At 50.9% G+C, this 23,523-nt stretch overlaps 1 protein-coding gene across 5 annotated transcripts in view; it reads left to right on the top strand.

Annotated features, from left to right (window-relative positions):
• Positions 1-1,523: 1,523 nt before the first annotated feature.
• Positions 1,524-23,523, top strand: part of FERMT2 (FERM domain containing kindlin 2) — a 51,639-nt gene continuing 29,639 nt past the window's right edge. For 4 of the 5 annotated variants that reach the window (XM_076345739.1, XM_076345740.1, XM_076345741.1 and 1 more), the window contains exons 1-2: positions 1,524-1,732; positions 20,088-20,321. In XM_076345739.1, the coding sequence (XP_076201854.1) occupies positions 1,576-1,732; positions 20,088-20,321 (391 nt within the window). In that variant the 5' untranslated portion in view covers positions 1,524-1,575. The remainder of the gene's footprint in view (positions 1,733-20,087; positions 20,322-23,523) is intronic. The other variant, XM_076345744.1, reaches the window with a different exon arrangement.

Here is a 23,523-nt window from a genome sequence, read left to right on the forward strand (position 1 = left end):
GAAGTGGGGGTTACACTGACAGGGATTAAGGCCCCGGGAGGATTTGGTGGGGGAGGTTACCTGCTGCCCGTCCTCCCACCGTTCAGGGCAGCGTTACCCAATTTCCCTCTGGCAGCATCAAACCACGTTAGCCCAAATCCCCCGTGCTGTTTATATGTAAAACCTGGCTTACTCTGCCCAGAGCAACTTTGGGAAAGCTTTTATTAATGCATATGGGAAAACAGAGGAACAGCCCTTTATCTCCATTGTAACAGCAAAAGTGAAAAGGTGGCAAGACTTTATCGTCCCCATTAAGAGGTTTTTGTTGCCTTCACGACGGCAAAGCTCCCGCTGCCGTTCGCAGGAACGGTGCTCGTGGAGAAGGCTCTGGGCTGGCAGAGCCATCCCCGAGGCTGCCGGGCAGGGCACGGCTTTGTCAGGATGTGGCTTCCCATCACCCGGCGTGGCGCGGGACACATCCTGCCCACTGCCACCGACCACCGCGCTGGACCTCAAAACGCAGCTCCTTCCGTGGGACCGTTTTTCAGGAAGCCCGGTTGCCTTGGCGGGATGTATGTATCATTGGGTGGAGAACTACAGGAAGCGGATAGTATTTTTTTTTTTCCCTCTTTCTCCATTTGTGCCGCTTCAGACTCTTATTTAAAGACAGTTCTATTTCCCAGATTCACAGATGATAAGGATGGAAGGAACCAGCACATCGCCCGGCCTCAGCGTGGCCACGGCGCGGGCCACGGACTGCGATGCAAAGGTAAGGGGTTCGCCTAACGAGAAATATTTTGCTTATGGATTAGGGGCTTTTAAATAGCCAGTGTTAAAAAAACCCCTAAAGGCAGCGGAGCGGGCAAGGCTGCCGCGGAAAGGCGCTCAAAGCACCCACGCGTGTTCGGGACACGGCGTTTCCACCGGCCCTAGAGGACGCTCTCCGGGCCGGCTCAGGAGTTCCCTTCACCGCACGCCCCGCGACCGCCGACCACCGCGCCGGGGGGGGCCGCGGCTCCACCGGCTGCGCCCCGCGGCGAGCCCCGGGCCGCGCTGCCCCCGCCGGCAGCAGCCCCGAGCCGGGCCGGGCCGGGCCGGGCCACGCCGAGCCGAGCCGAGCCGAGTCCAGCCGAGCCGGGCCGCCCCCCGGCGAGTCCCGGATGTTGGAGCGGCCCCCGCTTGCTCCGTCCTTCGCTTCCATAAAAGGCCAAGGGGCCCGGCGGCGCGGGGCGCGTTTTTCCTTTAATTATTATCCCCCTCCTCCTCCTCCTCCTCCTCCTCCTCCTCCTCCTCCTCCTCCTCCTCCTCCTCCTCCTCCTCCTCCTCCTCCTCCTCCTCCTCCCCTCCCCGCCCGCCCCTTCTCCTCCCGCGGCGGCCCCGCAGGCAGCGGCTGGGGGGCGGCGGGGCAGCGCTGCACCCCCCGATCCCGCCCCACCGCGCCCCCATCCCACCCGCCCCCGGGGCGCGGAGGCGGGCCGTGCCGAGCCGAGCCGTGCCGAGCCGAGCCGAGCCGTGCCGTGCCGTGCCGAGCCTTGCCGGCGGGCGGGCGGGCGGGCAGGCAGTGAGGCGCGGCTGGCGGCGCAGGAGGCCGGGGCCATGGCGCTGGACGGGATCCGCATGCCGGACGGCTGCTACGCCGATGGGACGTGGGAGCTGAGCGTCCATGTCACCGACCTGGGCCGCGACGTCACCCTGCGGGTCACCGGCGAGATCCACATCGGCGGCGTCATGCTGCGCCTCGTCGAGAAGCTCGGTGAGTCCCCCGACACCTCCTACTCCGCCCAGCACCCTGCCCCGGCATCCTCTCAGCACCCAGGACCCTGCCCCAGTGCTGTGCTTGGGCCCCAGCACCCTGCCCCAGCACCCAACGTCCTGCCCCAGAGCTGTGCTTGAGCACCCAGGACCCTGCCCCAGTGCTGTGCTTGGGCCCCAGCACCCTGCCCCAGCACCCAACGTCCTGCCCCAGAGCCGTGCGTGAGCACCCAGCACCCAGGACCCTGCCCCAGAGCCGTGCGTGAGCACCCAGGACCCTGCCCCAGAGCCGTGCTTGAGCACCCAGCACCCAGGACCCTGCCCCAGAGCCGTGCTTGAGCACCCAGCACCCAGGACCCTGCCCCAGAGCCGTGCTTGAGCACCCAGCACCCAGGACCCTGCCCCAGAGCCGTGCTTGAGCACCCAGCACCCAGGACCCTGCCCCAGAGCCGTGCTTGAGCACCCAGCACCCAGGACCCTGCCCCAGAGCCGTGCTTCAGCACCCAGCACCCAGCATCCTGCCCCAGAGCCGTGCTTCAGCACCCAGCATCCTGCCCCAGAGCCGTGCTTGAGCACCCTGCCCCAGCATCCTGCCCCAGAGCCGTGCTTGAGCACCCTGCCCCAGCATCCTGCCCCAGAGCCGTGCTTGAGCACCCAGCACCCTGCCCCAGCATCCTGCCCCAGTGCTGTGCTTGAGCACCCAGCACCCTGCCCCAGCATCCTGCCCCAGAGCCGTGCTTGAGCACCCAGCACCCTGCCCCAGCATCCTGCCCCAGTGCTGTGCTTGAGTGCCTAGCACCTTGCCCCAGCACCCTGCCTGTCCTAGCACCCTGCCCTGGCACTTAGCACCCTGCCTTAGCACCCCAGCCCAGCCCCAGGCTGCCCCTCTCCCCCATGCACCCTTCCGCGCTCCACCCAGAAGCCCCCACTCCCCCGGCCCGGCAGCCCCCATGCTCCCAGCCCGCTGCCCAGCCGGCGCCCTGCGCTACCGCCTCGGGCCAAAACCAGCCAAACTTTTACAACCCGGGGCTGGTTTGCCTGTGGCGGGGCCTCAGCCCCCATCCGCCAGCCGCTTTGCACGCGGGATTTTACACAGAGCCGGGAAACATCTTCATTTATGGGGTGGGGGGGCGATTTTTATGGGTGCTCACCAGTTTACAGAAAAATTTAATTCTGAAGTTGTAGCTGGCTCTGCGCTGCTTTGGACGAGGAAAGCGCCTCCGAGGGCCCTTTGCAAGCATGGGGTGATTAATGGGGTGGCATGGGCGAGGGGGGGGCTTGGGCTTGGGACCGGGGACACCGCGGTGTCCGGTGGCTTTCGGTGCGCACCTGGACAAAGAGCCCGTTTGTCTGGGACGCGTGGGAACGCGCGGCCAAAGCTGCCGGGCTGGCTTTGTGGCGGAGGAGCCAGCTTGGGCGCGCTCCCTGCCAAAAGCGAGCGCCCCGACCTGCCGGCCACGGGGAGCTGTGCCCCACCAAACCTCCCCCTTGTCTTTTTATCAGCTCTTTATGGTTCGGGTGTGTTTACTCAACGGTATAGTCCGGGCCGATGACTGTAATTGCACAAATAAAATATTAATTGCGAGGTCCCCGCGCGTGCCTGCGGCTGTGGGAGTAGCGGAGCTGTCAGCTGCGCCTGCAGGTCCCGGTTCAACGCAAAGCCCTCGTGCGGCTTTAAAAATACCATCTTCCACCATGCTTAGGTTTTGATTTATTAATTATCTGAAGTTAAAGGAAGGAAGAGACGGATATAAATATGCTTGTTTCAAAAGGAAGCAAGTGCTTGCATCAAAGGGTCTCATGCTGGAGATAGCCTTGACTCCCCGAAAACTTGATTTTTGTTGTTGTTGTTGTTATTTTTATGCTGGAGCTGCAGAAAGATTTGCTGAAGTTGAGCACTCAGTGGCTAGGGAGAAAAAATGGTAAGCTTTCTAGAAATGGTAAAAGAATCATCCCGTTGATCACGAATGAATAAGCGATGCTCCCCTCGGTTTTGAGCTGCGCTGGGTGTCGGGGCTGGGAGATGCCAAAGCAGAGCCGGGGCCGACTCGTGTGCTGAAAGCCGGACGCGTGCACAGGGACGAAGCCTAGCAAGGACCTAAATTAGCGCCTGACGTAATGCGTCCCCCCCCAAATGTGTTTGCCCGGATCCTCTCCACTTGTTAAATTAGGGATTGTATTAGAGGGAAGGAATGCAGCGGCCGCAGCGCTGGCCCCGGCGGGGGGGAGCGAGGATGGTGCTCCCCTGGGGGGTTCAGCCCCAATGCCCCCCTCCCCAGGACGGTCAAGACCCGCGGATGTCTCCAGCTGTTGCCTTCCCTTTCCCCTTAGCTTTTGTCACCGAGCCAAGCTATACGTATTTAGTTCCTTTTAATCTTCCTGCGTGTCAGCTCTTCCAGCCCTCTCATTATTTTTATGGCTCTTCTTTGAGCTCCTGCCAGTTTATCAGGGTCGGGTTTAGCAGAGCGGGGTGGGATGGGACTCGCTCCTCGCCCTCGTGTGCCTCCTCAATGCCCTCCTTCATCCAGCCTCTGCCGTTGCTTCGTCTCCAGATATTAATTTTGCAATTTTTCTGCGTTGAAACCCTTTCCCTGCATTTTTAACCTGTCCCTCCCCGTCGTTCCTCTGTCCCTGCTGGTGTTCGTTTCCCTTTTTTAACAACTCCCAGCATTAAAAGAATTATTTGTCTTTTGCAAAGCAGCTTTTTGCTGTTTTAAGGAAATGTCTTAAAAATGAAGTTTCCTTGGAGCTCTGGGATCCCCTGTGGACTGCTCCGCTTGCGCGTCACGGGGGGGAGGAAGGAAGGGGGGGCTGTGCCTTGGGCAGGGGTTTGCTAGCTCCATCCTTTGGGACAAACCTCCCGTAGGCTTCGTGCTGCCAGAGGGCAGGGAAAGCAGACTTTTGTGGCCTGCCCAGAGTTTCACTGAAGTTTAGGGCATCGCTGTGAATTTGCAGCAGACCGGCCCTGCTCTGGTTGTAGGATGCTGGTAGAAGCTCTTCAACCGTTAGTGAGCCGGGGCGGGGGGAATGCCTTCCCTCCTCCCAGCAGTGAGGGGAGCTTGGAAAAGGGAAAAATCTAGATTTGCATTAGTATTTTCTGATGCTTGTAGGAGAAAACGATCACAGTAAATAGCCCGTTGCCTTGGAGAGGGCTGGGGTGCACAGGGGACACGTGTTGGGGTGCCACGCTCGGAGCAGGAACGCAGGAGAGTCTCTCCTCCTTAATTGCAAGGCTGCGGGTATCAGTAAATCTCGTCGACTCGGTCCTTGCCTGCACAGAGCGGCTGCAGTCAGGCTATTTGGGAATAGGCAATTAAAATCTGTCACTAATGCAGGCAGGGATTGGAAAAAACCCAAGCGGCAGATAGGGATTCTGGTTACTCAAGTGAATTGCAATGACCTGTTCGCTCCCCTGTTATTTATCACCCCGCTGGATTAAGCCACTTCGTTAATTGAGCCGTGCCGTGTGCTTGGCAGAGTCATCTCTGAAAAATAGGCAAAAAAACCTGCTGAGGTTTTAAGAGCAGCAGTATTTAGTTGGTCCGTGCAGGTTGGGGTCTGTACTGGAAACTCCTGGTGCTCACCCAGGGGTTTTTAGGAATTTTGCCACTATTGACTTACAAACAAAAAAAATGAGGCTTAAAATCACTGGGAGCAGAGGAAGGAAGGAAGTGAACGCAGGTTATTGTTGTTGTCAACTTAAGGCTGTTTTAAACCCATGCGAGGAAAAAAAACCCTGCTTTTTTGAAATGCGCTTGGGTGAGCTTTGGGGGGTATACGTTAAACGCAGGGTTGCGTTTGGGGGATGCTCTATGCCGTAGTGGGAATGAAAGAGTAGCTGACAGAAAGAGGGAAGAGGGGGACAAATGGTGGCTGACAGAAGAATAGCTCAAGACAAATGACGTAAATGTGCACTGAGCAGATTTCAGAAAGTCCGTGGATAGAGGTTTTGCGGTGGAAATGCAGATTTCTCTGTAGGTTTCTTTTCCAGGCGGTGTATGCGTGGCAGCTGGCTCCAGCTGCGGGGGCTCGCTGGGAGCACTGGGGGAGGACTGAGCGCCTTTAGGGGTTTGTACCTGGAGAAAACAGATAAGTGAATGAAAAAAAACCCCAGCTGGGTTTGAAATTACAGCAGTCCTTCTGGACTGAAAGGCGTTAACGCTTGCCGCGTCGCCCAGCCAAGGTGGGAGGACGGCTCGAGGTGCTGCCCCGCGGCGTGGTGGCATCCCCATTTTATCGAGCCCGGATGGGCGCGCGGGCTGCACCGGGGATAAATGTCAAAGCAAGCCCCCTGCCCTCGACAGAGAGCGGCTGATAACGGCAGGCAGTGATGACATCTTCTAAGGCCTTGGGGTTCTTTGTGAATCACATCTTCGATAAGGGTTTGGGCAACTGGTTTAAACTCCATTGTTCCCGTTGGCAGCTCCTCCACTATCTCCTTTCCATCACTTGGGTGAGGGCGGGATGTCACCTGAGGACTGGCACAGGAGCTGTCACATGCAAAGTGTTTTGTTTTAGGTGAGGTAGCACATTGAGCTCTTTCTTTTGCTGGTTTTAGCTGGCAAATGTGTCTGGGATTCACCTGAGGGGCTCTGTTCACCATCGAATGGACTCTGCCCACGTTATCTTGCCAATGACTTCAGCTGTACTCTTTAGGAAGATCAATTGAAAATATTAGTGTTCTCCCTGTAAAGTCTTTTTCTTAATGGACCCCTTAAAGGGTTATGAATAAAACACCAAAGAAAAGCGCAGCGTCATTGATTTCCCCAGGTTTGTGTTTGAGGTTTTGCAGTGCTTAGAAGTGCTTTGAGCCATCCTGAGACTTGCTGGGGAAATTCTTTGCCTTGAAACTGGAATGAACTCTTTGAAACAGCTTAAGGCTGTGTAAGAGAAATGCAGAGCCCTTGCCCCAGTCCATTTCTATTGCAGACACAAGGCAGGACGAGTCTGCTGTGCTGTCTTGCAGGTGACTTGCTCCTTTTGCTTTGTACTTGGGGAGGGGCTCACTAGGTGACCGCGTGTGCTTTGCTGTTAGAGGAGGCAAGAGAAATGGCTGGAGGCTAAAGAGAAATAAAGGAAGGGTTTTTCTTGTAGCCACGCTTTCCAAAAATGCTTATCTGAGCATCAGTGCTTGGTGCCTGGAGTATGGTCGGGGCATTTCTCCGGTCCATGCCACCAGGATGACAGCTGAGCATCTTCGTTTGCAAGATCTGCAGATACTCATCTGGCCGTCAGTTGTCAGTCGAGACGAGAAGGATGGTTTTGCTTCAAAATCAGCACTCGGTCACTCCTCAATATTGCTTTTCAAGTACGTGGCGTTCACGAGAGGAGTCTGAGTGCCATTTAATACGCTGGGAGGCTTGCGAGAAGCTGTTTGTATTCCCTTTGAGGCGGGGTGGTGAGTGGTTGTCTCAAATAACGTGATAAATGGTGGCGGTGTTTGCTGCTGAGGGCAGCTCGGGCTGCTGCGGTTTGGGCAGGCGGGACTCCTCTGACGCTCCGCACTGACCCCGCACCAGATTTCCCTGGGAAACCTCATCCCAGGCTTTTAAGCAGCAAAACTTGCCCACCCAGCGGGAGGTGGGATGGTGAGCACAGAGGCTGGGGGAGATCTGGGGGGATCTGGCACGCTGCAGAGCACAGAAATCCTCCTGCTCCAGAAACAGGCGGGGTTTGGGGCCGTTTTGAGGTGGAAGTGGTACCCTGGAAGCCGCCAGACGCTGCCCAGCCGGGATGCTTCCAGCAGAGATGCTCCCGCTTCAGCAGCATCTTCAAGGAGACCAACAGAGCTGCTAACATGCCCTGCATTTACATATTGCCACTTGATTAATATCTTTGCTAGTGACCTGTGCTGAATCCTTGTCCTCCGAATAACACATTTTTAATGACATTTAAGTGAGAATATGCAACTGCCCAGTCACTCTCTGGCCGTGCACATTGATCCGTGCGGTGCTGGCTTTTTACTTTACGTCCAACTTTTGACTCCAGGAAGCTTCTACGTAGGCTCACACCAAATTGCAGGATCGTGGTTCAAATAATGTCCTCTTTGTTAGCCTAAGTGGAATATTCATCTGAACTGCCAATGACCAGAGGAATTCGGGGCGGGGGTAGGTAAAAGCCGTACACAGGCAGCTCCAAGCTGCGGTCACGGCAATTAATATTTCTGCCCAGAGTGGCGATGGCTCTTTGGAAGAAAAAAAAAAAAAAAAAAAAAAAATTTTACTTTTATTTAATTTTTTTTTTAATTTTATTTTTAATTCTTTCACTACGAGCCATCCGCTTTGGTTCAAAAGAGCCTGGCCGATGACACAGATCCCGGTCGGAGGGGGAAGAGAGCAGGGCGGGAGGCGGCGGCGGCGTTCCCGCGAATACCAGAGCCCGGGTTTGTCGTACCACAGACAGGAAATTGTTGGGTTTGCTGTTCCCACCCAGCCCAAATCAGTAGTTTCCTCTTCCAGCTCCCTCAGGTTTCGATTTGATGTAAGGCGCGGGGGGAAAGCCGGCGTGGGGAGCTGCGTTCGCCACACTCGTGTCACTCTGAGGCAGCTAAAATGATAGAAAAAATCACATTCACACACTTCCTTTTTTTTTTTTCCCCTTTCTTCCCCCCCCCCGTAGCCATCCTTTCCTTTTCCTCACCCTTCTCCATCAGGGCTTGCATTTCACCCAGGCATCTGGCTGAGCCTCTCTCAACCATGTAAAAACCCAAACAAATCGTACTCAAAATAGTTGAATATTTCTATATAGAAGCCAAATGCCTCCGGGTGTCCCCTGGCAGGGATTTCTGAACCCTCTTTCTGTGCTGTTGCGTGTGCAGTGGTTGCATTTATAGCAGGCACCGTCCTCCCCTGGGTACGGGGGTAAAGTCGTGCCCCACCTCTGATTTTTGGTTTCGAAAAATGGCATTTGGTAGTTGCCAGTCTGCAGCTTGCGGACCGCTGTGGGTTTATGAGCAACTTCTTGCAACCCCGCTGTGGGACATCATAAAAAAGCAAACCGGGAACCTGGATTTTAACCCTTGGTCTCTGATTTGGGGGGGGGGGGGGAAGGGGTGTGGATAACTGCATGAAATTGTGGATGTGGGGAGTGTTTACCGAGTTGGGAAAGAGAAGAGGGAGTATTTGCACTGCAAACTTCAGTCGTTTCAACATCACCAGTGACACCGCCAGTGCGAGCGCCTGTTTTGGGTGTTTGGGGGATTATTGGGGGGTTTTTGGTGGTGGTTTTTCTTACAGGCAAGGGGAAGGAAGGAGATTTATGGTGCTCGTGGCACACCGACTTCAGCCCAGCGTCCAGCCCTGGGCATGCTTGGGGGAAAAAGTCTCGTACTGTTAAAAGATGCTAAAGAAGATGCATTTCTTTGTTCTTGTTCTGAAATGTGAATTAACTGATAGTTTAGAAAGGGGCAGAGAAACAAAACCGAGCAAAACTTCTCAGCTGGTGGGATTCGGTTCTGAATGTTCTTGGTGGCTTTTAGGGTTTTTCAGGTGTTACAATTCGGAAAAATACTGAGAACCCCGAATTCCTGCTGGATGGAGAAATAACGACTTTGAGAAGAGTTGCAGTAACTTAGTTTTCTTGGCCAGGTTTGCTTTTGCATGTTGCTCCGGTTTCAGTTGTCCAGGCTGGAGCTTCCACCAGGCAGAACTGATGGGGCAGGGGAAGAGAACTGCCCAGCAAACCAGAGGAAAGCTTTTTTTATTTTCTTTTTTATTTTCGGAGAACTGTGCTGCTCGGCTTTTCTTGCGCTCGCCCATTTTCCAGCAAGTTTGCAAGAGCTCTGGGTGCGGCTCGCATTCGGTGGCCATTCAAAGATGAACCTCGGTCGGGAGCTGTGTGCACAGCATGTCCGTGAGCCAGCGTTGGTCCCTCTCCTGCAGATCAGGTGGGATCTTGGAGACCTCCAATTTTCAGTAAAACGCAGCTGAATGTGGACAACGGGTTGAGAACAGCGTTGGGAGGGGGGGTGTGTAGGCAAACAGGCACAGCAGCAGTTGCATAAACCTTCCCCTTTATAACCTCGGGTGATTTTTTAGCTTGCAAAACAACTAGACAGCAACCAAAAATTCATCTTGCCAATTACTACATTTTAAATCTCTTACTAGCTGATTATACGTTTGTTTGGTGGTTGTTTTCTTTTTTTTTTTCCCCCTCCTCCCTGCAGGCATATGTACTTTTGGAAGGGTTAATTGCCGAAACTCCAAATTCAATTAGAAAGTCTGCGTTTTATGAAATTGCCTGGAAAGGGCTATATTGCTGTCTTGCTGAGCTTCCCTTCCTCGCTGATAATGCACAGAGCTTTGCTCAACATGATGTCCGGCTCGAGAGCCGTCTGCAGCAGAAATTGTCTTCTCCTCCACCCCATATGTCCTGCCCTACGGCTTTTGTCGCTGAGCTTGGTTGCGTGATGGGTGAGGTGGACCCAAGCTCAAGGTTAGAGGTCTCAAAGCCCTTTAAAAGCGTGTTGCGTGCATCAGTGAGCTTGAGCTAACTTATACAGAAATAAATAAGAAAAATGGCAGGGTTTCATCCCCTCCCCATGACATCTCCCCATAGCTCTGCAAAGGGCCTAGGGGAGAGACCAGCTTCACCCCAAATCTTGCTTTGCCTCAGGAGCTCATTCCACAGCACACGCAAGGGAAGGCTGGTTGGCACGCGAAGCACTTCTTGCTGCTGTCACTGCCAGGGAGGGATGAGGCTCCTTCCCCATGGCTTACGCTCTGCCTGGGGGGATGCACTTTGGGTGAAACCTGGAAGGTTTGGTGTCCCTCTCTTGCAGACCCGGATCCCACCTGGTCTGCAGGAGAGGGACCAACGCTGGCTCACAGGTTTGATGTGGGGTGAGGCTGCCCGAGGCATCGTGACGGTTGCAAACCTCGCTTTCCAAGGGGCTAAGCTTTTATCAGAGAATAACCATCGTTAAGGCGCGCTTGGGGAATTGTCTGGCAAGACTGAAGCTTCAGATGAGAAGTTGGGAATTCAGGTTGCCCGTTCGGTCCTCCTTTATCTGCAGTATGCATCCATCCCGCCAAACGTCCTCTGGCTCCGTTGTTGGGTATGATGTCTTTTTGGCAGGGACCAGCTCCGTTCATTGGGGATGAGTCAGGATTGCAGACTGCTGGCACCGTCACCCCGGGGCACTTTTCCTTTTTGGTGAGGGAAGGGAAGCGTGATACACGGCTGGAGGGTGAGGGAGCACCCGGGCTGGTAGTCAAGGCAGTTGAGTGCTCCCTGGAGAAGTGGTTTTCCTTCCTTCCTTCCTCTGCTGCTGTGTTTCTGTCCGATGCTTCCTATTTTGTGCTGGATGAATCATGGAAACCGCGCTCCTTAATTGAGTTTTCTGCCATTTCTCGTGATTCCATGGGAGGCAGGGAGCAGCCAGTGAAAGCCTCCTCTGGAGGGGTGCTTGGTGAGTGGGGGGAAGCACTCAGCAAAACCAGGTTGTCAAGATCCTGTTTTTATAAAAAAAAAAAAAAAAATAAAAAAAATAATAATAATCCACCCTTGCTCTCCTTTATTCCCTCCCGTAGAAAAACGAGCAAGCCAAATTGCTCTGGGGTGCTGGTGCAAGGATTTAAAGCAAGTCTGCACGGCGCTTGCAAAGACCTTCCTGAGCTGATCGGCGCTTGTTAGCGTGGGGGTGTTGGGGAGCCGAGGTGGCCCCGGCTTTCGGCTCCTCCAGAGGGTTTCCTGACGTTTCAGCTGGGTTCAGCATCGCTGCAAAACTGCTCTCCCTGCTCAGGGGTTTAAACAGGGTTGGGTATGGCTGCACTGAGCAGGTGAGCAGCTGAGAGAGACCCATAGACCTCCTGCTGCAATAGATGCTGAGAAATAAAATAGATTGTGTTTTTTATATATATATGTATGTATAATGAGTTTATGCATAAAAACATAATAAAAGTATGTAGGAACCTCTAGGGCAAACACCATATGCTGCGTTGTGGTACAGATTGCCTGTGCCTTTTGCCTTTGTGGGATAGCATCAGAGGTGTAAAGCAAATTTAAAGGGGGTTTTGCTGTTCTTTCCGCAGGTCAGTGGCATCCATTCAGGGCAAAGGTGCTTGTCGGTGTGGCCGCCACGCGAGAAATCATTTCAGCCCTAGGAGGAGGGGGTATTTGTGTTTCAGTGCTAGCAGTGCAAGTAGTAGATACTGCCGTGGCATCTTAATGAATTAAATTTCCAAGTGCTAGTTGAGTAATCCTTTTAACACTGAAAAGAGCTTCCTTCCTAGAGTTTACTTTAAAAACAAAACAAAAAAAAAAAAGTAACTTTCAGGCTTGTCGGGATTTGCTCTTCTCCCTGAAGCCTGTGTGTGGACCTGGCTCTGGCAGAGATGCTGGAAGGCAGGCAGCTGCGGAGGAGCGGGGGCTCAGCATCCCGCGGCTCGAGCGGCTCGAGCATGGAGGAGCGAAGCCCCGCGCTGCCAGGAGCAGCGTTTCGGGGGCATTTGGGTTCGCTGTATCAGCCTTGTGCTTTTGCAGAGATGCTCATCGATGGTGTGGGCTCGTACAGCATTCCTGCTCCGCACGTGGATTATTAAACAATACCAATGATTTAGGAACCAAGCAGTGAAATTTCCTGGGGGCTTTTGCCGTGCCTCCTTGCTGGGCTGTGTACACGGTGGGCTCTTCAGGAGGAGGGTTTGGTTTTGAGCAACAAAAAGACTGGCCGCTGCATTTTTTTGGTCACCTCTTCGGCGCTTCAGTTACCGTCCCTGCCCTGTCGAGACGCGGGCTTGCCCTTGTAAACATCACTCATGAACCCAATAAAAGGACGCTTCTTTTTCCAGCAGTGCAGCAGCATGTTCCCTCATTAGCAGAAGACATTCCATAATTTTTCCAAGCAAGGACGCATTGAACATCTGCATTCAGCGTTGTGTCCTGATGGGCTCAGTGTCCTCCACTGGGTTTGATTTTTTTTTTTTCCCCCCCTCCTCCTTTTTTTCATTGCTCTTGAATAGCTCGCTGCGACTACACGGCGTGCTTTGACGTCAGGATTTCGCAGCGGTGAACCATGCGTGTCCCCTGGCACGCCGGGACGAGAGGGAGGTCTCCCGCGCTGGGTTGCGCTCACAGGAATCGCAGTGTTGGGAACAAGGCTGCTTTTGTCCGTATTTATTTTTTTTTTAAGAAGTCAAACTATTTCTCATGCAAGAAATGTTCTTCTTAAATTTAAATTCCAGCACAGGTCCGCCCTGTTTTGGACACCTCCGTGGGTGTGTTTAGATGTTCTCCTGAACATTTGTCCTCCTGAAAACAAAGTAAGATGAAATAGTGGTGATAGTTGCCCGTGGTGGTAGATACAGGAGAATCTGAGGTCCCACTTTGTGTTTACCTGTGGGTAAAAGCCCTTCTGCAGGTGGTTGCTGCAGAGCGGCTGCTGTACACTGCATTTTTCCTAGCGTGTGTCAAATATGTATGGGGCATGCAATTAAGACCCCCTGTTAAGTTTCATTAGTACCAAGAGCATCAGATTGTCGTGGCTACAGCTTTATTACAGCAGTCTGATAATAATTTTATAGGATGTTTATCTCCGCGTTTCAAAGCATAATTTTTCAAGTGTCGTGACCAGAGGCTGGGAGGACTTTTGTTCCATTTTGAACTTTGCTCTGCAATTAAATCCCCGTTGGGGGGCGGAGGGGAGTCTACTCCAGTGCGCACCATACCCCAAAAGACTTAAATCCGCACTAAAATATAGATTCTGCCCCAAGACAGCGACTGTGTCACCCAGCAAAATGCATCAGCATTTCTCTTGGACTCAAGATAAATGAAAACAGCTCTGTTTTTAATATTTTTTTTCCATAATTATCCTGGAAGGAGTGGCTTTGGCATGTTTGAAGGAATCTGGATTTAAAGAGGTCAGTGCAAGCAGCAAGGCAGCGATGTCCCATCCCTCCCCGTAGGGAGCAATGGGTTCAGATATATAGATATATGTGTGTGTGTATATATATATACCCATAAAATATGGGTACAGCCCTGTGTGTGTATGTGCACACACACAGAGCTGTACCCATATTTGTACATATATATAAATAAATATATAGAAAAATATTTTTTTTATATATATTTAAAAAAAACCTCTGGCTTGGGTTTTTTTTGTCTTATTGTTGACTGCAATGCTGTTAGCCTAAAATGAGCTGGTCAGCTCTCTGGCATCGTAGGGTTGAAGAGGGTCCACGGGCCAGCGTTGCAGCCTGGGCGCATCTGTTTCATGAAATCCCAATCCCTGCACCGGTTGGGAGGACTTTTCAAAAAGCAAGCGGTGATCCTGCAGCCATCCCCAGCAAACCGCGCGGGTCTGGATCCGATCCACTGAGATGCAGAAGCCGCTCCCTGCACCGGCGTCCGCAGGTGGGGGAAGGAAACGCAGGAGTATTTAATGGATGTATCAGTAGTTTCTGAAAAGTAAATATTAATGACCGCGAGAGCAGGCGCTGGCTGGAGCGGGACCTTCAGCAGCGCTCTTAGCTCTAAAACGCTTCTTTATTCTTGCCCTACCCCAGTGCCTCCGTCCTGCTCCATGCACCGGATTAGCCATTTTTTGGTACTTCTGAATGTTTCGGGAATATTTGCAATATTCTCTTATTTTTTTAGTGATGTGAAGATGTGCCTTCAGACCTCGTTGACACACACCGCTTGATAGTACGTGGAAAAGGAAAACCCACCAAAGCAACCACATGAGGTTACGTGCAACGATTTTTAGTGGTGTTTGGGGTTTTTTTTTCCTCTCCTCTTTTTTACTTTTAGTCTTAAATTGCTCTCCTTTTCAAGTTTTTAAATACTTCTGCCTTGCTTTCCATGCACGGTGGCCATGCGGTGCATCCCGAGAGGACAGGAGGGCGGAGGGCAGGGTGCATCCCCTCCCAGTGAGCTCACCCAGGACACACGAGGCGCTCCCCAGCTATTTATTGCTGGAGGTCTCTTTTCCTTTGAAGGAGTTTTTCTTCCCAGCCGGCTTCCCAAGAGAGGTGTGTGACCAGCCAACACCCAGCCTCTGGCTTGGAGAGCCCCTGGCCGCTCCTTGGGGCTTGTGAGCGCTGGATTAATGCGTTATCAGCAGGTATTTGAGCTTAAAGGTACTTTAATCTCCCAACTGCCTCTCAAGCTGTCTGCTGCCTGCAGTCAGGGTTTTAAATGTGCTGTCCACATCTGTGTGTTTTTCAATAAAATGTGTATTGCATATTAATTTTAAAAAAAAGAAATGCGACCCACTTTTTTTTTTTTTCTTCCGTCCTTATAAAAACCCTCGACCAATTTCAGCCCATCTGCACCAAACCGATTGAAAAGCTGGAAAGGTTTTCTTTTAATTTTTCTTTTTTCCCCCTCGGTAAATTACCAAGTACAAAAATCACTTCTGCAAGAGGAAATGCTTGGCTTGCGAGTTGGTTTCAGTCCTTGCACCGTATCTTATATATATAGCATTTTTATATATGTGTGTGTGTGTGTCTGTATAAACATATCTGTGTATATATATGACACATGTGTATATATATTTTATACATGCATACATTTTGTGTGTGTATGTATATAATATATATGCATATATTTTATATATACATATATATGATGTAAATGTGTATATATGTAAGTTTATATACATAATATTTGTGTCTCTATATATATGGATCAATTTGAGGTATTGTGTGGGTAATGGAAAGGCATTTTGCTACCTCAACTTCCCGAGCGTGACTCGACCAGAGCAGGAATAATCATTGTTAAAGGCCCCCCTGGTGCACGCTCGCCGCTGGGGAAGAGCCAGGACTGGGGAGGGCTGCTGTGCTAATTCTGCTCCTATGGAAAAACAAGCAGTGGGATGGATGGGCTTCGGTTCGGCCGTGTTTTGTACCGGAGGAGGACGGTCCTTCCATATTGCTCCCCCGGGAGGGCTGAAGACTTGAATCCGTTGCTCCGAAAGCCGTCACTTATAATTAAGAAATGAACTGAAACCTCTGCTCTGGCTGCATCCGCCGCCCCTCCTGAGGTGAAGAGTATTGCAGGGAAACCAGCTTCAGCTGCAAATCTTTGTTTCCAAAAATCAAACAAAGAACATGATGCAAACCAGACAGCCTTGCAGAAGCTCCCTGTGTACCTACTCAAGCCTTATGCAGGAGCTTTCTAATAATCTGCCTCCGATGTTAAGGTGACGGAGGCGTTCGTAGGCTCTTTGCTGTCCGATGGATTTAATCAGGGATGTGTGCGTGAAAGAGAACCTGGTGCTACCCCGCAGGAGCCTTTCCCAGAGGTGGAGACCACCGCTGCTGGAGGTTCCTGCTCTCCAAATATCAGTCTAGTGGGGTTTAACCGTGTGCCAGGGAGGGCGGGCGGGAAAAAGAGGTTTATTCGGTCGTATGGGGCCTCTTTTGTTCTGAGCGGTGCACAGAAGGAGGGCCCATCTGCAATAGGGGATATCCCAAAATAACAAGGCAAATAGAGTGTTTATGTAACGCCAGAGAGTTGTATACTATTGCTAGTAAGTCATAAGCTCGCACAGAGAGCCTGCCAAGTGACGGTAATGCTTCTGAAGAAGGGAGGTTCAATAGCTGCTGCAGGAGCGGGGTGGAAAAGGGCCTTTTAAAATCCACATATTGGCAGAGGGACAGCGTTTGGAGCAGCCGGCTCCTGGGATAAATGGGCCATCAGGCAGAGCGGATGGGGCTGCCTCGATCTTCTTTGCACTTCACCAAAATTATGGTAATTGTGTACGTATGTATCTGTGCAGTAGCAAGCCCAGAATTAAAATACACTTCGTATGCATCTCAATTAAGACTTATTTTCTGCGACTTGAATTCTAGATGTGAATTTAATGGTAGCTGTGGGAATAAAAATCTGCAATTGTAATTATGCTGGACAAGCTGGTGCAATGTGACTGCAGCGAGGCACTGGCATGAATTGAAAGCTAAGGATGTTTAAGGTTTAAAACACTTTATTGAGTAGCTCTTCCTCTCTTCTCATAACGTTCTGTCCTTGCAGAGGTCTCTGCAGCCGTCTGGGTGATTTAAGATGCCTCTTGCATTTGCAGGACTGTCTGAACAGCTTTTCAAGGTGGACAGCAAGTTTGTTCCGTGGGTTTTGCTGTACAAAATGTCCTCAGCATCACCCGTGCCACGTCTCTGCCTCTTGGCACAGTTTTGGGAAGCAAAGCAAAACCAGGTTCTTCCTCCAAAAAAAATCACAGCCGGGTCCCCCAGCCCTCCTGGGCTCCCTGCAGCCAAGGCTTCGGTTCAGGCTGGGAGGTGCAGGGAGCGGGGATTATTTTTGATGCCGGGAAGGAAATGCCGTGCTTCCCTTTCCCGCGGGCGCTGCTGCTGGGGCTGGGCTCCTGGAGCTCCCTTGTCCCCAACCCATGCTCCAGCTGATGCTGACAGCTCCAGCCTCCGTGTCTCCACAGCCTCCCCGAAAGCCCGCAGCCCGCCAGGCTGCCCCGCAGCCTTCACCTGGCAGGTTCCTTGCCTGGAAGGGGAGCATTGATGGCAATGATTTGCTATGACCCTAGCAAATGCGCGCAGCTCGTTTCCGGGGATCCCTCTGTGCTCTCCTTCGCCCGAGATGACCATGATGGAAGGATGCTTTTTTATTGCACTGAGGACACCTAAATCCTGGTGGCTCTGGCCATTCCTCTCCCCCTGCCGTGCCATAGCCAGGAATCAGCCTGATTTAGACTAATATGGGTGGATTTTCCCACCCCACTGAACAATTCTGTTTCTTTTGCTATTTGCTTTGATTGAGATGCTGATGAACACTTGCCGGCTCTGACCATTTCTGCTGCTTTGTGTGACGGCGTTGCCGTAAGGCTGGTACCCTTCATGGCTGGAAATAGCAGCTCAGGGATGTGCAAGTAGCATTTAGCAGCTCAGAGGAGCTTCTGGATCTGCAAACACCTCCACTGGGATTTGCACCGTGGCTTTGGACCTGCAGTAACCTTTTGAATTCGAGGTCTGGGATCTCTAAAATGAGTTTGCAGCACTCGGAGGCCTACCCGGGCTCTCGGCTTGCTTTCCATAAATACAAAGGGCCCAGTCCTGCGACTGACAGTAGAAAATGGGAAAAGACTGAGCTGAAATAATAAGCCTTGTCATAAAGCTGTAACCCCGACGAATCAGTAACTCGTGAATTGGGACCCTGGTGAAGATTTATAAACCTTTGATCAGATTTAACCAGGCGGCTGGCATTCCCCGGTGCGCAAGGATTGCTCCAAGCCCTGGGTCACACCAGCTGCCTTGCAAAGCACCGAAGGTTTCTTGTCAACGTGTTAAACTCAACCCCACAAGTTGGCCGCTAAACATTTGCCAAGCTCTTTTTATATATAACTACCCCGTGGGGCAGCCACAGACCTTTACCTTTCTGGCCATAGCCAACATCTCACTGTTAATTCAAAGTGTTAATTGCTCTCAGGCCGAAAGACGATGCTGTGCGTATTTGTGCCATGGCCTGAAAGGTTAATCTGCAGTGTAAAGCCAAATCCCCTCTGTTAGGCATAAGTGTTAGTGGTTCAAAATGCCTTTTTTTTTTTTTCCCTCCCCCCAGACTTTCAGTGCCAATTTGTTCAGCTTTCAGTAGGGCAGAAGTTGGACTTCATTACCGAAGTCCATTGTAATGATTTCTCAGATTTTTTTGAGAGTAGCCAAGGCTTGTGCAAGTTTGCATGCTTTTCTATATTTGGTTTTGTTTAATTTGATTGTACAAAGCTGTTGAAAAGTCTAGCTGAACATTTCCACTTTCTGGCTGCATGATTATGCCATTATACCAGGAGTTCACAGAAAAAAAAAACTTCTGCTGGCTTTTCTCAGTAACCCTGAGATCGAGATCCCGTTTTCAGATGGGGACAGAAGAAAGTTCGTTTGTCACGCTGTTCTCATCTTGATTAAGTTCAGACGTGGCTCGTGGGGATAGCCTTCATGATGTCTGTCCTGGAGTGTGTTCCTCAGTACCTTAAGCCTGTTTGGTGGTGTGTCTGCTGGGGCTTCGCCCCTGGACTCTGCTGGGTTTGCCCCTGGCTTTCTGGCTGGTGCCCCGCCGTGCGTGAGCATCCGTGCCGAAGGACGGAGGAAGGAGCTGTTGCAGTCAATGTCAGCTGGCAGTTTTAATTTGGGTTAAACTGATGTTTCATGTTGGGAATCCGGAATCTGAGAAGGATCTGGAGCTGAAAACTGAATTATTTTGTTGCCGGTGCCTTAACCTGGGAAGTGCCTTGCTTTCAAGCTTCTTTCATTATTATGAAAATTAAAATAATCCTCATACAAAGTCCATAAGCTCAAAAACTTACTGGTAACTCTGTCATTTGCAATATCAAGTGCAGAAGTGTCCCTGTAACTTGTCCTGCAGCCTCTTGAGGTTCTGGTGTGCTTGCCCAGATGACACCCTGCGGAAACGTTTGGTTTTTCCTTTGAAATGAGAGCTTCGGCTGTCGCCGTCGATGCTGACACACCCCCCGGTCAGTATTTTTGGAGATGGAGGGTTTAGGCTAATCAGAGCTTTGCAAAATGCAGCTGCAGCGCCTGGATCATTCCCTCCCCCTCTCCTTCCCTTTCTCCTGCGTGGTGGGGGGACATTGCACCGTTAACGCCGGTCGGCGGTTGTCGGGACTAGAAGATGCTCTGCAGGAATGGCAGGGGGCTGCGGGGAGAGCAGGGCAGGCGTTAGCGAAAAATATTCCAGGTGTTAAGGACAATATGGCACAGTGGCTGTCTTTTGGAGTTATCACCGTGCTTTGGTTCCCCAAGTGCTTCCCAACTGGGACGTGACCTTCAAGGACCCCACGGTTACGTCCCTGCTGGAAGGAGACGTGGCTGTTGGGTTTCGCACTGTTGTTCCTTTGGGAAGTAACTTCTAGTGTCATTTGGGAATTTTCCAGTTTTGTTTGTGGAAACTGAAAGACCTGGAGAAGACACGGTGTTTCTATTGAATTCTGCTTGCAAACCTCCTAGTTCTGCTTTCCGTGTGTGCTGAGGTGGCTGGACTCACCTTCGGGTAGCGCAGGTGTCCTGCGTGGTGGGGATGGGGAAACCCAAGAATTGATAGTTAACCTAAAAAGCTGTGCAAAATCCCTCCCGAGGAAGGTGTCGGGTCGTTCGTGACCCCTTGACTTCGTGCTCCAGCCTCGTCGCTGCTGGGCTGCCCGTGATGCACGGGCACGTTATGTCTCACCCTTATTCCTCTTGGGTTCTTTCCTACTTTTATCTCCAAGGTGGCTTCTAGATGCTATTGAGTACAGGCAATTATTTGTATCTGAAAAGGGCTGCCGGCGCTTTTGGATCAATAGTCGCTTTTCAGTTAAACGCATTTAAACTTCTGCTTTTGTCTTTTGAAAGCTAATTGTGGTCCCGGTTTTAACTGGTAAAATGGTTTCTTTGTTCTAGATGTCAAGAAAGACTGGTCGGATCACGCGCTGTGGTGGGAAAAGAAGAAAACTTGGCTCCTTAAAACGCACTGGACGTTGGACAAATACGGGATACAGGCTGATGCCAAGCTCCAGTTCACACCTCAGCACAAGCTGCTTCGCCTTCAGCTGCCCAACATGAAGTACGTCAAGGTGAAAGTCAACTTCTCGGACAGGGTCTTCAAGGCGGTTTCTGACATCTGCAAAACGTTCAGTAAGTAGCGAGTGCCGAAAGCGGACGGTTTCCAGCTGCCGGTGGGGAGGTCGTCATTTGGTTTGGCTCCTGCCTGTCCTTCAGCATGTGTGCTCATCTCATAAACTCATTAATTTAATGTTATTTTCCAGCTTCAAACACCCAACGGTCACCTGGGCATCAAGCAGCCTGCGTATCCAGTATTTTTCCCTTGCAAATCTAACCTTTTATGTGTAAATACTTAAATAACGGGACCGATCGTACCGCAAATGTAAGAAGAAATACGTTTTTTGTGCTGAATTCTGTTTCGTGGCAAGGCTGTTCTCGGTTTTGTCTTAGGCGAGGCGAAGCTGCTGGTGTTGGGTCATAGGTTTTTTTCCGCAGATTTATACACTAGATGAAAAACAAACCCTGAAATAGGAAACCTGCCAGCTCCGTGGCTTCTCTTCCAGTGGAAAATCGTATTAGAGATTAAGTGATGATGCTTCACTGTAAAACTGTCTGGTGGAGGGAAGGAACCGAGTCTCCCTCTCTCCTCCCCAACTCCTCTTCACGATCCCTTCTCTTGTTGAGAAGAAGCTCTAGAAGAAAGGATGGATCATTTCCTACCGGGTACACAGGGCTTGTCCCGGGCTGCTGCTTTTGTGCATTGCTTTTCACCCATCTTCACAAATTTCTTATCCCAGAAGCCGGTGCTTCTTCCTCCCCCCCCCCAAAACAACCTAGGAGATGGTTCCTAGGAGGAACTCAAATAAGCGCTCGGCGTGAGCTCTGTACCGGTGTCCTTCCCGGTTGCTCCCCTCCGAAAAGAGCCTGCAACCCGACCTCGGCCGTAGTAAATCTATTTCTGCTCTCAAAAAGCAGCTAGGGTTACTCTTGGCTGACCCAGTTGTTTCGTGAGGCAGGAAGAGCTCAGCCATACGTGCGGTGTTACAGCGTGGCCTTCGGCGCATCTGTGGTTAAGTCGATATATATAGCCGATTACGAATCTTTGCTATTTCTTTCCTGTTTTTTTTTTTTTTAATGTAAATATTGGGCACTTTCTCCTTAAAATAGAAAAGGCTTAGCCAGCATTATTTCCCAGTCGATTTTGCTTCCCCCCTGTCTCCCGTTGCCATTTTTAATGCCATGCTAGACAGAGAGGTCACAGGCATCCGCTCGGTTGCTGATGAATCTAGCAGTGAGTCACGTCAGGAAATTCTGATACAGTTAATCACGTAACAAGAGATCTTTCACTGACGCCGCAGAGCAGTCAGAACCTTACATGGGCCTGAAGCAGCTATTTATTCAACTCCAGGGCTCTCAGTGTATTTATGAACAAACTGGCAGAATAATGCTAATATTTAAAGATGTGGAAGGGGAAAAAGCCGCTCGGATAGCTGCAGCCCGGCTGTGGTAGGAGCTCTCTGCAACAGGCAGGGGGGACACATCTGTCGAGGGTGGTTCTGACTTTCCTTCCATGGCATCCGACGTGCTGAAATAAATGTTCCCGATTTTGGGGAAAGCAGGATTTTTGCTGGAAACTTCACTCTCCTTCTGGTGACTCTTACCAGCCTGAGCTGACTGAGGGTGGACGGAAACTACGTGGCTGAATACAGCGATTAAATCTTGTTCAGCCCTTGTCTTTGCGTTTACTGGGAGCCAGATGTTCAGCAGAGCTACGGGGAAGACGGCCACATCGGCTCAACGTCGGCTCGAGGGAAGGGGGAATCGGGATGCAGGGAAGAGGTACTGGAGCTGGAGGGGCTGGAAGCTCTTCCGTGGACCACAGAGGTATTTGGACACCTGTATGATATAGATATAATAGGTGTATTTGGACACCTGTTATACAGAGGTGTATATATAATAGGTGTATTTGGATACCTGTATAATATAGCTATAAAAGCTGTATTTGGACAACTATTATATATAGATTTTTATATATATCCAAATATCCATATCCATATATGTCCAAATACAGCTATTATAGCTGTATTATACAGGTGTGTGTGTGTATATATATTTGGACACCTATTATATATAAATATATATATATAAATCTATATATAATAGGTGTCCAAATACAGCTATTATAGCTATATTACACAAGCATGTGTGTGTGTGTGTATATTTGGACACATATTATATATAAATATATATATATAAATCTGTATATAATAGGTGTCCAAATACAGCTATTATAGCTATATTATAGAGGTGTCCAAATACCTCAGTGGTCCAGGGAAGAGCTTCCCAGTGGCATGACATATATATTTATATTTTTTATATATATATATATGATATATAGGAACCAAGAGCTACTTGGGGCAAACACCAAACCATTCCATGCAAATCCCGGTCACCGCCTGTCCTTTCTTCCTCTGTTTGTGACCTTGGTGCTGTGCCGTGGGTCAGACACGTCCTCAAGCGCGGGGTCCCGGAGCCGAGCACTGACGGAGACAGGAGCTAATCTCGGCCGGGAGGTCACACGCTTGCCGGTCGAGAAGTGCTGCTGCTTTCTGGCGTGCAAAATCATCCCGGGGGCGTCATGCTGAATTTGCACAGGGTGTTTCATTCCTGGAAGGCATGGGGGATATCTGCCCGCACCTCGGTGCCCACCGTGGCTTGCCAAAAATTAGAGCGGCTGTAGGGTGATGGGATCATTCCAGCTCCCTGAAACAGCCCAGGGAGCTTGCATTTTCCTTTTCGTCCAACACAACCCCCTCTTGGGGTCTTGCAGACCATGCTATAACACTTTCCCAACCCGCCTGTTTCCCTCTTTTTTTTTTCCCCCCAGGTTAGTGTTTATGCTGCCCCATTTTTCTCCATTACCTTTTCCTGCCCTCCACACAGCATCTCTGCACGGGTTGGCTGCAGAGAGCACTCGTACCCCGTATTAATCATGCTAATTGTCCCCCCAAGGAAAACTGAGTAGATATTTCAAGGTAGAAGGGGAAAGAAGTAGTCCCTGCTCTAACAGCACAGCTCTTGTCTCTGCAAATCCCTTGATTTCTAAAGTTAGGGTCCAGTGTGGCCTGGACCAATGTCCAGCCGACAGAACTGTGCTTGTGAGTTGCTCGTATTTTGGCTGTAACTGTTTGCTGTCTTTGCCCACGGAGCATTTAATTACACACTTCAGTAATTTTAGCATATGGCATGATTAATGAGTAATTTAAGTGATTCCTCATGTTGTCGGGACTCTAACCGGTTGCATTTATAAAATCCTCTATACACAAGCAGGAAC

This window comes from Aptenodytes patagonicus, chromosome 7, assembly GCF_965638725.1.
Source record: "Aptenodytes patagonicus chromosome 7, bAptPat1.pri.cur, whole genome shotgun sequence".
NCBI classification, from domain to species: Eukaryota; Metazoa; Chordata; class Aves; order Sphenisciformes; family Spheniscidae; genus Aptenodytes; species Aptenodytes patagonicus.